Source organism: Saccopteryx bilineata, chromosome 5 (genome assembly GCF_036850765.1).
Source record: "Saccopteryx bilineata isolate mSacBil1 chromosome 5, mSacBil1_pri_phased_curated, whole genome shotgun sequence".
In the NCBI taxonomy this organism is placed as follows: domain Eukaryota; kingdom Metazoa; phylum Chordata; class Mammalia; order Chiroptera; family Emballonuridae; genus Saccopteryx; species Saccopteryx bilineata.
This window is the reverse complement of record NC_089494.1, coordinates 238,831,929-238,847,519: the sequence shown is the minus strand read 5'-3', so window position 1 is coordinate 238,847,519 and position 15,591 is coordinate 238,831,929. Positions and strand designations below refer to the sequence as shown.

Here is a 15,591-nt window from a genome sequence, read left to right as displayed (position 1 = left end):
GTGTTTGGAACATAATAGGCATCAATACCTGTTAATGGAATTTGAATTTGTGATTCAGAACCTCTGGACTACCTCGGGGAGGGGCTTTTAAAATTTAAGCAACAGATGAGGCATTAAAACTTGTCTGTTCAGGAGACTACAATGACGGGTAGCTGATACGTTTTCTGTGAGATTACTTTTTGGGGGGTGGGGAAGGGGGGACTTACCAGTATTGAATTTGATTATCTTTTTTAAAAAAAGCAACTCCTTGAAATATGTGTTAAATAATATAACAGAGTTACAGGCTTTCCGAGTAACGTTACGTTGTTTCTTATCGCGCTTGCCTTCCTAGACTCAACCGGGATTTCCCAGTAGGATCTTTGTAACCCATCGTAAGTGCAAAGTTTACGGCGCGTTCAGGTTTTATATGAAAAGCAATGTCAAGAAAGCACCTTCTTGGCAGAGCAGCCTATGTAAAGTAATAGTCATTTCTTCCTATGTTTGGGGATTCAGACTTTTTTTTTTAATTGAATTTATGGGGATGATATTAGTTAATAAAATTATATAGTTTTCAGGTGTACAGTTCTATAATACACAACTGTGTACTGTATTGTATGTTTACCACGCCAAGCTGGCTTTCAGACTTTCAAGTTCTTCTGAAATAATAACTCTTCGAGAGTAGCTCTTGCTGTGACTTCATTAAATTCTAATCCCTCTGTGTTTCTCCCCCAGGATTCTGCACCACGTCAAATAGATTGCTTGATCTAAAATAGAAAAGGGTGGCAGCGTTTTGCTGAGTTCCCAGACCTTTCCCAAGATGGAACCAATAACATTCACAGCCAGGAAACACCCGCTCCCGAACGAGGCGTGGGTGGACTTCGGCCTCCAGCTGGTGGGCTCCTTGCCGGTGCACTCGCTGACCACCATGTCCATGCTGCCTTGGGTCGTGGCCGAGGTGCGACGGCTCAGCGGCCAGGCCTCCAGGAAGGAACCCGCTACCAAGCAAGTCCGGCTCTGCGTCTCCCCTTCTGGACTGAGATGTGACCCTGAGCCAGGGAAAGCTCAGCAGTGGGACCCCCTGATTTGTTCCAGCATCTTCGAGTGTAAGCCTCAGCGTGTACACAAACTGATTCACAATAGTCATGATCCGAGTTACTTTGCTTGTCTGATCAAGGACGAGGGGCGGAGTATCTGCTACGTGTTCAAAGCTGATGATCAAACCAAAGTAAGTGGAGGTGGGGATCAAAACCATTGAGGTGTGTGGCTGGATGGTTTTTATCGTACTGGGGTCCAGACGTTTATTTTCCATACACTGGAAAGAATAAGCGATAATGCTGCAGTTAGATGCAGATTATTTCACTGGAGTTTTGGTTTCTGGGGAAGAGTTTCTTTATAATCTTGAACACTCACTTGATAACAGTTATTAGAAATTATAAGTTTATAAGGTCAAAAATTCAAAGGAAATACCTGTCTAAACTTATACAGAAGAGCTGAACTTTTAGGATTTAGATCATTAAAGAAGTGTGTTCTAAAGCGGTGCTTCTCGAACAGAAATGTGCGCACGAGCCACCTGGGGATCTGGTTAAAGCGCGAATTCGGACTCAGGAGGTCTGGGACGGAGCCCAGACCGTGCGTTTCTAAGGGGCTGCAGGTGATGCTGACCCTGGCCGCCGCAGGTTGCGCTTTGAGGAGCCGAGTCCAAGCTCTAGATCAGTGAGCCCCCTGTTCTCTGATGCTGCTAATAAAATATGTTTATTTGTAAATTGTATAAATATACTGTTAGTTTCCCAAAGCATGATGCTCACTTAGGTAAGGACTGTTCATAAGGACAGTGGATATGAATCTAAGTTTTGATACTTTCAGTGTGGGCTTTTTTTTTTTTTTTTTTTTTTTTGCCAACTTTACATCAGATCTGATTGGCTTGTTATTGTTCTATCTCATGATGTGGTTGAGAAAAATATTAAATGAGAAATGGTAAAAATGTCCTCAGCTCTACTATTTTCCTGTTCATTCGTGCTTGTGTTGCTGTCGTTGGCATGTTTTGCTCTTCTGTAAGACTTGGTGAAAGCCCATTCTGTGAGGATTAGTTCAGATAAAACTGAAAATGTAATTCCGATAGCCCCTTTCTCAGGTGGGCCTGTGTAAACTACAGTTTGGTGCGGACTATGGGAAGGAAGCGGTGAGAAGGCTCTGCTCACCTGGTGAACTGAGGGATGTCCGCGCGAGGCCCCCCCCCCCCCCCCCCCCCCCCCCCCGGGTGGCTATCTGACAGGTGCAACCGTGAGGATGCCAGTGGCAGACCCGGTGGTAACCGTCAGTCAATAGAAATGCTAACGGTTTCTCCCTGCGTCCCACTGGGTGTTTTGCATACCCACCAGGGTGCACAGAACTCATCTGGAAATTAATGTTCTTGGAGACACTAAGTAGATCTGTGGAAATTCACTTTTGTTTGTTCATCTCTTGGTCCTTTTGCTCCCTCGTTCAGTGGTTGCTGCTCCAGGTTCCGTGCAAGAGGGTATTAGTACAGGCTAAGAAGGAAGGCAGAAGCATCAACAGGTAAATACCATGTGGTCATGGTATGACAGGAAGGACAGAGAATGGAGCCTCACACACCAGAGTGTAAGGAAGTCTTTTTGAAATAACAGCTAATCTGGACCTCAGAGCCACTATCTCCCCCACAGACGTGGGTATCTTCTTATTGTACATCATTTAATGTGACCTTCCAGGCATCTCAAATAGACAGGGTAGCCTCCTGGATTCTGGTTGTCTAACAAGAGCACATGAATCAGGAGGCTTTGGTTAGAAAGAAATGATTAAGATTTATTCAAGGGTCTTGGGGCTTGCAAATTAGAAACAATACAAGGCAATACCAACAGTGCTCTGAAGAAAAAAATAGAAAAGCTGGAGGTTCTTATGGTAAAAAGTATATTCTTGAGAAGAATTAGTCCTGCGTTCTTAGCCTCTGGATTGGTCTGAGGGTGATTCTTTAGATGATTGCTGCTCTGGGTACCGGATGTCAGGCAGTGTGAAAACATGAGCATTCCTTCCTTAGATCTTCAGTGGGTCATCAGAGGGTTATCTGGAGGTTTGTACATCCAGGCATTGACACCAGATTGAAAAGTTCAAAAGGTTTAGTTCCCAGGCTAGTTAAAACAAGAATAGTAATTTAGCAGCTTAACAGCAGTGACTCCATTTTATTTCATCACTCTATTCTTCAGTCCTATCCGCCACTCTGAGCCTGATCTGTAAAATGGGGATAATTATAGTCTCCAGCTCACAGAGATGCTGGGAGGACTAAATGAGTAGAACAGGATCTGAAACTTAACTGAGCATCAAAGAGAGCTTTTCTGGAAGCCAAATATATGCTAATTTAATTTCAAGTCTTCAGGTAAAAGAAAAAGGAGATTAAAACGAGTGCTTCAGCTTTCAGGATGAGATCCTGGTCATTTTCAAAGAGTCAGGCAACATTTTCTAAACTCGACACTTACAAAGTTGCATAAATAAACTTAATGGTTTCTGTTATTTGGGCAAAGGCCAGAATGAAAATTAGAGGCTTGAACAGCCTGTACTCCGGGCCAGCTCTATATAAGGACTGAGTTTCCTTGGGGAAAGTTCTTTGCACAGAACTGTTCAGCACTTTTCACTTTTGACTTTTCCCAAAGTCTTTGCAGCCATCTGTGAACAGGTTTCTGGCCAGTCATTTCAATACCTGACAGGAAGAAGAGATTTATAACTAAATTTTGTAACTGGGGCTTCCAGTCTTGCCAAAAGTCGAGAATTGGCCTTACTCTTTAGTCTGTAAAGCATGGTAGAAATATGAATTGGTTCTTAAGTTGTTTTTGGCTTGCATACAATTTTTGCAAATACAGCTCGTCAGTACTCAGAGTAATAGATTGCTGTCATCCTGCTCATTTTATAAAAGAGTAATTCGTAACATAGGTCCTTCAGTCAGTGATTCAGTTGCTGTTGGAAACTGAATGCTAAACCATATTGGCCATGATTCTAACTGACATGGTGTCTTTTATATTCTTGGGACGTCCCTGGCCCTGCATCTCAGAACGGAGGATTATCTGCTATGTGAGCATGTGGACCTAGGTCATCCTTTCTCTTGACTAGCTGTAATATTTGCTCAGTGAAATAATTCTCTAGAGTAAGACCTCTTCTAAATAGATGAGGTCAGCAGCCACTGTGTTTGCCAGAGGAGTTACATATGCATTCCCTTCCAGGGTCGCCAGCACAGAACTACTGTTTGAGAGGAAACCCATTGATCAGAATGTAGATTAATTTACTGAGGAATATCTAGGGAGAAGAGGCACCTGCACAAATGCTTTTATGAGCCCAGCATGAGATTGTGTTTCCCAGCGTATGTTTGGCAGGATGTACTGAAGGTATTCCCCAGAGAAAGGCTCCCGTGATTAAAATGCATTAGAATAACATTTCAAAATTTTGATCTGAGGACCTTCTTCCACTCTTAGGTATTATTGACGACCCCAAAGAGCATTCATTTATGTGGTTTACATCTACTAATTATTTAAACATTAACACTGAGAAATTATGCAGGTATTAATTAAAATTTACTTATTTTTTTATTTTTATTTTATTTATTTATTTTTTTAAGTAGAGGAGAAAAGATAGTGAGACAGACTCCTGCATGCACCCCGACCAGCATCCCCCTGGCAGCCCCCCCCCCCCGCCCCCGTCTTGAACCGATGCTCAAATCAACCAAGCTATCCTCAGTGCCTGGGGCTGATGCTCAGACCAACTGAGCTGCTGGCTGTGGGAGGGGAAGAGAGAGAGAAAGGGGAGAGGGAGGGGAGAGGAACCGATAGTCAGTTTTACTGTGTGCCCTGACCAGAATCAAACCCAGGACATCCATATACAGGGCCAATGCTCTATCTACTGAGCTAATTGGGCAGGGATTCATTTTTTATTTTAACTATTACATATTATTAAAAAATTATTTAATTATTAAAATAATTTATTTAAAAATTAACCCCTTAAATGCTAGCATAAATAATATTTTTTGTGAAAAAATAACTATATTTAAAAAAAAGCTAGTGACAGAGTTTGTGGGTGGCAATAAGGGCACCAGGTGTTAGACTGGTGGGTCGGACAGGGCCTCGGTTCAGCAAGCTTGGCATTCGCGTTCCGGCTCAGAAAGAATTCAGCGCCAAAACTCAAACTATAAGAGAAAGTTTATTTAGAAAGTCACAGAGGTAGAAGTGAGTTGTAGAAGAAATGGGTTCAGGACACAAGTTATACAGACAAAAGAAGGGCCCTTGGAGCTTAGGGTCCAGAAGGGCAAAGGGGATGTGTGGGGAGAATAGGAGGGTTCGGGGAAGTCGGGGGCGTGCCCTCAGAGGGAGAGCACCGCCAGCTCATTGGTCCTAAGGCCTTTTATGGGCGGGGACTTCAGGGGAGGTCCCAGGGGAGGATCTCAACAGCACATTCGTCAGCTCTCCAGGTGTGTCCTTCTAGAGTTGTTGTCGCCACTGATTGGTCAGGTCCAGGTCCACTGATCGGTCAATGCAGCTGGTCCATAGGTCAGCCAGGGCATCGCTTGTCTGGTTTTGCTGCTTTTCTGGGCCTGGAGCCTAGATGTTATCTCTAGGGGTTAATGCCTAAGGGAGTGGTTGTACATGGTGGGCATGAGAGTTACAGGAACACTTCCACACCAGTCCCTCCTAAGGAGGGGGGGGGGGTCCACCACGTGACTGGCAACATGCCCAGGGAGGAAAGCTCAGGGGAGAGACCGAACCGCATGACCAGTGAAGTGAGAGGTCAGGGGGTCCTAGTTGCATGACCAGAGAAATTCTAGGGGAGGAAAGGTTACCCCAGGGCGAGGTCCTTGTTTTCCCAGACCTGTACCTGGCTCATCATCCTTGCTCTGCTCATGTCTGTCTCACTGCCTATGTTCTACTCTTTCTTTCTCTTTTTTTGGCAAACCTCTTTAATGTATAGATTAATAGACAACTACTGGATTCTCAGCTTCTACATTCTTCGTGATATGTTGCTTTGGTTGAGTATATGAAGAAAGTCTGGCATATCACTGATATGTGCCGTAGTAGGAAAATGGGGGAATATGTTATAGCCTTTTTTAAAAACTGTGGATATTTTTCTCTAACACTGTACCAAAGATGGATGGCGGTAGTTTCTTAAAGGTTTGTTACAATACGATCTCTGACCCCAGACTGAAGTGTACTGGAGGGAATGGATTCTTCGGCGAAAGTACTCTTTGTGCTTTGTTGTGTTAAAAACTCATTGGTCTGTCTTGCACTTCAATTAATCTTTTAAGCATGGGACAGAAACTGAAGGCTTGCCACCCTGAAGCTGCCTTTTGGGGATATTTGTTTTAAGCTGTTTATTAAGAAACAGGACTCAGAAAGAATCTTCGATCCTCTTTTCTGCCCAAGAGATTCAGACAGAAAAACCCGTCTTGGGAAGAAGAGCTTAGGACGCCACCCCAGCCTAGTCTGACTTGAGTATGGTGAGTAAGAGGGCTTCAGACAGGTGTCCCGTCCTCTCTGAGTCCCCGAGCAAGGAGTTTCCCGCCACGGGTGTTCCAGTCTTCCTCACCTACCTGTACACGACCTATTCTCCTGTTTGAAACCTAATACCCAATGTCCCCCCTCTTTCTCCTTTGGCCACAAATGTCATCTATACCCATATAAACTCACTGTCTTTAGAATTTTCATGCTTAGGTGAATTCTCCATGTGCACGCATCAAACATTTTATTTACTCCTGTTAATCTGTCTTTGTTAATTGGATTATTAGCCAAGCCAGAAGAATTCAGAAAGTGAGAGGAAAAAAATTTTAACTTCTTTTAGTCCCCATACATTATGCATTGATTATTAGAAAAATATTGGTTCACTAAATTATTCAGACCACACTCTGAGAACCGCTGTGTTACAAAACATTATATTTTCTGTTCCACTCTCGAGTTGTACATTGGTCTGTTTACAGTGGTTGGCAAACTCATTAGTCAACAGAGCCAAACATCAGCAGGACTACGATTGAAATTTCTTTTGAGAGCCAAATTTTTTAAACTTAAACTACATAGGTAAGTACATTCCTTACTGAGGTAGCGCCCGCATGTGGTATTTTGTGGAAGAGCCGCACTCAAGGGGCCAAAGAGCCGCATGTGGCTCGTGAGCCGCGACTGGTCTATTAAATCCTCAGATCCATTGGGCCATAGATTACATTTTCTCATAAAATCCAAGAACATTCCTCAAAACACATGTGAGTACAAGGCATCAGGTTCTGGACTGAAGTGTAATTTTGAGTTTAGGTCCATGGCAGGAAACGGTACCTTCTGCTCCGGAACACAGATGGTTGCACCCAGACTGGGTGTTTACCCCATCACATCACAAACAAACCAAGAGTTCCGCCTGGACTCAACCCTGGAAAAATCATAAAGTCTAAAAAAACTAGCCCAAGATTCTTCCCTTCTCCAGTTCTTCAGCTTTGTCTAGTCTGTGAAAATCTGAACGAGAAGAACATCGGATTTGCCACCACTTGAGATCCCATTTAGGCACATCTACATTTTAATCTTTACCCAAGGTGTGAAAACCTCCGTTTCCTTTAAAGAGATTTGCCAGCACTGAGTTGCAGGGAGCAGAAGTATTCGGCTGGGGCTTCTGACATTGTACGTTGCTGTTTAAAGTCAATGAAAGGAATGGATTTCCAATGGGAAATGCTGGGATTACTGAGATGGTAATACATGGAGAAGAAGTGTGGGTTGGTGTGCAGTTGAGGAGAGGGAACAGTGTGTGGTGTGGCTCAGAGATTGGGTACATTAGAGTAGTTTTGTTGTAAGTGCCCACTGTCTTTTATTTTTAAAGTTTTAATTTATTTGTTGATTTGAGAGAGAAAGAGGAGAGAAACATCAATTTGTTATTCCACTTATTTATGCATTCCTTGGTAGATTTTTGTATGTTCCCTGACTGGATTGAACCAGCAACCTTGGCGAATCAGGATGACCCTCTAACTGAACTACCTGGCCAGGACTGCCCATTGTTTTTTAAATGACTTTCCTTTTCACATCTGAAAGAGGTCTTGGCTTTTTCAAACACTCTTCCTGACTTTATTCAGATTCTGATTTTTCTGGATTTGGCTTCCAGTTGGGTACAGCATGGGTGTGACATAGCTGTGATGGGACAGATGTCATTCATGCAGAAGTGTGCAGGGGTTTCCCTTTCTCCCTCCTGCCTAAGAGATGCTTGTATTGGCTAAAATCTTGCTAACCTATTCCCCTCTCTTCCAAAAGATGAAGTTTTATTTCCTGCTGGGAGAGAAGCTAATATGATCTCCCTGCTGAAGTGCTGGAGGGGGAACCGTGTGGGAAGGGAGACTGCGCTCTGGGTGGGGCTGGAGGAACAGCGGGGGAGTAGACATCTATCAATGTCCTTTGAATGAATTTTAATGTCCTTTTCTATGATTTTTTTGGCAACTAAACCACATTTCCTGAAGGTGACATACACCTGAGACTAAAAGTGGTGGCTTTGGCCCTGGCCGGTTGGCTCAGTGGTAGAGCATCGGCCTGGCGTGTAGGAGTCCCGGGTTCGATTCCTGGCCAGGGCACACAGGAGAAGCGCCCATCTGCTTCTCCACCCCTCCCCCTCTCCTTCCTCTCTGTCTCTCTCTTCCCCTCCCGCAGCCAAGGTTCCACTGGAGCAAAGACGGCCCGGGCGCTGAGGATAGCTCCATGGCCTCTGCCTCAGGCGCTAGAATGGCTCTGGTTGCAACAGAGCAACGCCCCGGAGGGGCAGAGCATCGCCCCCTGGTGGGCATGCCGGGTGAATCCTGGTCAGGCACATGTGGGAGTCTGTCTGACTGCCTCCCCGTTTCCAACTTCAGAGGGATACAAAAAAAAAATACAAAAAAAAATAAAATAAAAATAAAAGTGGTGGCTTTCCTTACTGCTAAGACTACTTCACTATTGTTAGACTTGTGAGCAATAAATGCTCCCTTTCAAAATGTCCAGCTAGAACCAGCGTATTCTTGCATGAGGCCCTCTGTGTCATTCTTCTCAGTAATGCATGGCCTCTCTGGATTCAGTTACATTGTGTATTAAACAAAAAGATGGCCTACAGTTATTTTCTTATGATTAGCAAGATTAATACTTCACTCTCCTATGTTAAAAGCCAGAGCTTCTTTAGCAGAGTTTTATGATTTAATTTAAATTTGGGGCAGGGGATTTAATTTTAGACTGTAGCTTTGTTTCAGTTGCATTTTACCCATTACTAATTTGTCTTAATAACTCTCCATCTGCTTGGAATTTTAAGTTAGTGACTTAAAATGTGCTCCACTTATTCTAGGGTTTTCAATAAAGTCTAGCTCCAGTTGGGTCTGTTGCTTGCTGTTACATTTGCTGGCTCATTACTTTCTTTGCTGAAGTGGAGATCGAAATTGTAACACTGAGGTGGGATGTCTTCTTCCTGAGGATGATGATCCTGAAGAACATAGCATTATTTTAAAGATATTTTTACCTATTGTCCTTTCTGCAGTTGGTCTTCATAATTTCTAAATATCAGATATTATTTTTATTACTATTATTAGGTACTAGGCAATGGTTCTGGGAAGGTTTGTAGTGTCGGTTTTGGAGGACTTTTAAATCTATGCTAAATTCCCGCTGGGCATCTTTAACTGCATTCTAGTTTATTAATTTTGATCTGGGGTCCCAGTCGGCAGCTGTGACTCAGCGCAGGGTTCCGTGAGTCAGCGTATCCCTGTCAGCTAATCAACACTTGACCGTGTACCATGCTAAATGGAAGTCGGTGCTGGTTGCAAGGGTTGGCAGGCGTTCTTCTTCATCTATAAAAAGAATGTCCCGGGCTGCATGAACTCTGAAGTATTTGCTGGAAGGTTTTGGTTTGTGACGCTGGGTGCATTATGTAATTTATTTTTGACTTTGAGAAACGCGTCGGGAGGCTTCAGAAGCACCCACTTGACGATAGAGGCTTGGGAAAAAAGTGTTAAGTCTTTATGTCTTCAGTACCTATCATGTTAAGTAGCTGTGCATTTTTCACCAAATGCTTTGAGTGTGACAATTATTTTTTAATATAAATCTGTTCCTAAGAATAGACTTTATGACTGTCTGGAACCTAGGGTTGACTTGTATCGTAAGGGGATTTATTTGTAACCTAGACACTTGCAGTGATGGCTGGTCTGAACTGAGATGGGCTGTGTCAAAAGAGTGGGTTAGAGGACTTAGATTGGGGGGGGGGATGTAAAATATCTCCGTAGTTTTTTTTATATTGATTACATGTTGCAATTATTAGCTTTTGGGTATGTTGGGTTAAATAAAACATAACACTAAAATTAATTTCACCTGTTTCATTTTACTTTCTCTAATGTGCTCAGTAGAAAAATTTAAATTTCGTGTGTAGTATGCATGTTCTTCTTCCTAATGAGCCCTGGATGTGACTAGCTAGCTGCCTAAGAAGCGTTTCTGGAAATAATCTGAGCATTCATCTGAGTGACTCCAGGTTTTCCCTTTTTCTTTGCTACCTTCTATTTGTTAACGATGGAATTTTGCTCTAAGTTCCTCTGAAAAGGTCACTTATAACCCTAGGCCTGGTTTTAATTCCAGATGTGTAAGGCAGTGGATAAGAGCCCTGAGGGCTACTGGTTCTGGCTATACTGAAGCAGATAAATTTCTTGTTTCTACTTTTGCTCTTTTTTTAGAATACTTTTCCTCCCTTTGGATGCTTAGGCATCCAACCCTGCTAAATGTGGCCTGAGCCTGAACCAACAACTAGAGCAAGGGGCGTGGGGGCTGGCCCGGCTTGAGCAAGCCCCAGAAGAAGCTGGGTTGGGGTGGGGCTCGGGGCAGGAGCTTGGTGCAGGACACCCGAGGAAAGATGTGGACTTGAGTGTGACCACTGAGGGGCTCTGGTGTCTGACCTGGCACCTCACACGTGACTTCCTGGCAGCCTGTGCTGCAGGAGCACTTTCCTGTCTGCTTTAATCCTGCTGGGGCATCGGGAGCCATTATTTCTGGTGGTGGAATGATGTCAGGGGTCGGGAACCTATGGCTCGCGAGGCAGATGTGGCTCTTTTGATGGCTGCATCTGGCTCGCAGACAAATCTTTAATAAAAAAATAGTAACATTAAAAATATAAAACATTCTCATGTATTACAATCCATTCATTACCTACCGCTCCTGTTCATGGTTGCGGGTGGCTGGAGCCAATCACAGCTGTCCTCCTCCGGGACAACACCAAATTTTTATTGGATAATGCGTAATGTACACGGGTTGTTGTATGGCTCTCACGGAATTATACTTTAAAATATGTGGCGTTCATGGCTCTCTTAGCCAAAAAGGTTCCCGACCCCTGATGTAGATATTGCTAATGTCACAGGTCTTACATGAATTCACTTTGTTAGAGTGCTACCACAGTCGTGTCTATGACTGGGCACCACGGTACAAAATCAAATAAGGCACGATTGCCCCCTCAAGAGGCGTTACGAAGTTTTATATAACAAATATAGGTTCTGAATGCTGCACTGCAGGCGTTAGCAGACATCGGTAGCTGTGGAAGAGGAAATTTGGAGGAATGGGAGGAGGCCGAAGTGTAATAATGTTGCCGTTTGTTATTTGGATAGTGGCCATGTACCAAAAGTAATGGACCAGTTATGAATTGCTGCCTAAGGCAACAATGGAAACATGTAGAGAGACAGATTTTCAGCTTTTCTTAACAACGATAGATGTGATTATTCAACAGGTTATATTGACCAGTGGGCATGGCTGGGTCATGTTCCGAGGTGGGTTCACCTGGAGAGACATCTTCTTCCTTATTTCTACCTCTCATACACTCTGACAACGCCCCACTTTCATTTCAGACAACTGAGTTGCTCTTAAATCTATTTTACGTTGAAGTGAAGTTGTTCCCTGTTCTGTCTAGCTGTTGGTCATAGATCTATCTTCAGGAAGAACCAACCCTGAGCAAAGGTAATGCATTTCCAATGGGGCATTTGAGTGGGTTTTAAAGACCTGCTGTGAGTTTTCCAGGTCAATGAGCTGGGTGCAGACTGAATGGACATTTTAACTAGAGAATATAACACGTGCCAAGCCATTGCAGGGGATTCGGAGATTGTCCACTGTGGCCATGGAAGCTAAGATTACTGTTTTGCAATAGCATGGTCAGAGATAAGACAGAAGGAAAAGGCGGGGGCCAGGGTTTACAGGGCTTTGTATACCTTGCTAAGGGGGTTGAATAGTCTCCTTAAGAAGGTTGTTATGAGAAACATTGATTAGGGGAATGAAATGATTGGGTTGGATTTTGGATTTTGGACTGGGGAGTGGGGCAGAAGAATGAGAGACAAATGAGGTAGACCAGTTAGGAGGCTGTAGAAGTAGGGTTAAAAGCAAAGAAGTGTTTTGGTTCAAAGTATTAGAGGCTTGTTCCCCCTGAACCCACAGGATGTTTTCTGATCCCTACCACAGGGGTTTTAATAGTCTGCTGGTCTCTGACGAAAGAGAAAGCCAGTTAGATTTCAATCTCCTGTCCTATTTTATTACTGATCTGCTCGCTTCCTAAGGAACGAGCAGAAAACTAAATAGAAACAAAATTCTTAATCTGCTTCTGTTTGGTCTTCTAAAAAATATAGCCTGGTATCTCTCATCTTAAAAACAAACCCTTTCCTGACCTCATTTCCCACTACAGTTTCCTTCAGTTACTGGACCAATTTTCTGCTCTATTTTTCAAAGTTGCCATGGTAGTTACCTTCGCTTCCACTCATCCGTCTTCGCCTTGGTTTACTGATTGAGCTTCCGTCCTGACCGTGCCACTAAAATGGCTCCAGCCACCTCCAGCTTGTGGGGTCTGGTGATCCCTCCTCCGCATTTCTCCTGTGTATTTTCTCAGTAGCTTCCGGCATAGTTGAAGAGAACGTGTTTCTTCTATCTGTAAACACTCTCTTCTCTTGGCTTTTGGAAAACCATACCCTCCTGTGTTCCCTTCTACTTCAACAGTGGTTTCTAACCAGTATCCTTTCCTCCTCCTCCTCCTCCTCCTCCTCTTCTTCTTCTTCTTCTTTTTCTTCTCAAATTTGAGTTTTATGTCCCTCAAGACTTGGCCTTCTATAGTTCTCTTTGAGATACCCTTTCTGGGTGAACTCATCATATCATTAAATACCACCTATTCAATGGTGACTCCGAAAAGTTCATCTATTGCTTCAAATTCACCTAACTTTCCAGACTTGTCTATCCAACTGCCAACCTGGCTTTCTACTTGTTTGTTAAATAGGCATTTCTGACTCAACATGGTTAAAATGGAACCCTTGGGTTTATACCCCACCAACCTGTTAGCTATCCCAGTCTTTTGCAGCTCTTACATGGCAATGACAGTTGCTACAGCCCAAATCTAGGAGCCATCTTTGATTTTTCACCTTCCTTCACCCTCTCATCCACATTATGCAAGACCCACTCCAGATCCGCTGCTCCTCTGCTGCTGCAGCTCGCCCTGAGCCCAAGGCCCCGCCACCCTCTCCTCAGGTGCTCCAGTCCTTGCTGGCTGTCCTCCTCGAGTGCTCCAGTCCTTCCTGGCTGTCCTCTCTGTTTCTGTTCCCGCTTTTTTCTTCCCACCAAGAAAGCATCCAGAGCCATCTTTAGAAAACTATCAATTCAGGCCACTCCCCTGCTCAAAACCTATCTAGTGACTTCCCCCTGAACTTAGACTAAATTTCTGGGTCACTGCTGGGGCTTGTCATGTGGACCTTGTCGTCCCACACTCCTTCCAGTGCTCTGTGGATCCCAGCCATCCTGGTGTTTATTTCATGAAAACATGACCACATCATTCTTCACACGAGGTCCTTGCATTTATTGTCACTTCTGCTTGGGTGGCTCTGCTCCCAGCTCATCACGTGGCTCTTCCCTTAGAGCCTCATGAACTCAGTTTGAACCTCATCTTCTGGCGACCCAGTTAAAAGTACCCTCGCGCCAATCACTGTCACAGCATCTGGTTTTAATGCCTTCATAACACTCACCGCTATCTGAAATTATCTTGTTTGTCCATATGCTCTTTGTTTGCCATATCCCCGCCTGCCTAAGTAACAAGAGCTCAGGGCCCTTCCCTGCCTTGTTCACTGTCAGATCTCAGTGCCTGGAACAGTGCCTGATACATAGCGGGTGCTTCGTAATGAATGAAAGAATGAATGTCAGCGGTAGAGCGTCGGCCTGGCGTGCGGGGGACCCGGGTTCGATTCCTGGCCAGGGCACATAGGAGAAGCGCCCATTTGCTTCTCCACCCCCCTCCTTCCTCTTTGCCTCTCTCTTCCCCTCCCGCAGCCAAGGCTCCATTGGAGCAAAGATGGCCCGGGCGCTAGGGATGGCTCCTTGGCCTCTGCCCCAGGCGCTAGAGTGGCTCTGGTCACAGCAGAGCGACGCCCCGGAGGGGCAGAGCATCGCCCCCTGGTGGGCAGAGCGTCGCCCTGGTGGACGTGCTGGGTGGATCCCGGTCAGGCGCATGCGGGAGTCTGTCTGTCTCTCCCCATTTCCAGCTTCAGAAAAATACAAAAAAAAAAAAAAAAAAAAAAAGAATGAATGTTGTTACCTTTTTGTATTCATTCTTAAGGATGTGTTCCTCCTCCCTCCACCCTGCAGTCTTGTCTGCAGACTCTCTTTGCAGCCGTATTAGTTTATTTCCTTGCTTGTCTTTCCTTCCTCATCAGGTCAGGTTCTCTCGCTCCGTAAGGATTTTATTCTTAGAGAACATCCCTGTTCCTCCATCCCTCTTGAGGCTCTTTCCCCTTAGAGTCCGTGTTCATAAGATCATATCCACTGGCTCGCATCTCTTTGAAATCCACACACTTCTTCTCCTTGGTTTTGATGAACACAAAGTTTTCCTGGTATTTATTGGTGATAGTGGTGGGAAAAGATCCAGGAGTGTTAGGGCAGCCTTCACTATTCAGAGTCTCTCTCATGTGCCTAAATTGAATTCTTTCAGCTGTGACATGAGCTCCTTTTTCTGCATCAATCTTCCCCTCACCAAAATAAATAATTTTTTTTTGGTTATAGAAGCATATATGCCACATGTAAAAAAAAAAAAGGTACAAAAATGTTCAAATTAAAAGTCTTATTTTAATCCTACCTTTAAGAGAGAAGCCAACATTAAAAGAATGGGGTAGGTTCTTACAGATTGCATTCTTTTACTTGTATTATATAAACAAACCTTTCTAGATGTGATCAATTCATATATTCATTTCTATCGTCTCTGTTTTCACTCAGCGCTCTCTCTCTCAAAATTAAATACATATTAATATAATAGTATATAATAATATTAATATAGAGCATATTAAATGTATTAATGTAAATAAGTATATTTCTACACATTTATAAAGTAGAAATATATATAGCTGTCGCTATAGATATATGTTAGTCATTATTCTCTGGTGCTCGAGAGGTATCCTCTTGGGTGATTGCAGTTCTGTGCAGCAAGGGAGAGAGGAAGAGCTGGCACCGTGACTGTGCCAGTGCCACTCCAGGGTGACAGCGCCATCCTTGTTTAGCTTTGCTGAGCCATTTTGGTTATAAAAAGAGCACATGACCAGGATGGGCTACAAGTGACTCAGAGATGTCTAATCTGCTTAGCAGAAGAAACAAACAAGAT

General features: G+C 43.9%; 1 protein-coding gene across 5 annotated transcripts in view; it reads left to right on the top strand.

Annotated features, from left to right (window-relative positions):
• TBC1D1 (TBC1 domain family member 1) overlaps positions 1–15,591 on the top strand; it is a 254,594-nt gene that overhangs the window by 13,094 nt on the left and 225,909 nt on the right. For all 5 annotated transcript variants that reach the window (XM_066233847.1, XM_066233845.1, XM_066233846.1 and 2 more), the window contains one exon: positions 712–1,204. In XM_066233847.1, coding sequence (XP_066089944.1) covers positions 797–1,204 — 408 coding nt within the window. In that variant the 5' untranslated portion in view covers positions 712–796. The remainder of the gene's footprint in view (positions 1–711; positions 1,205–15,591) is intronic.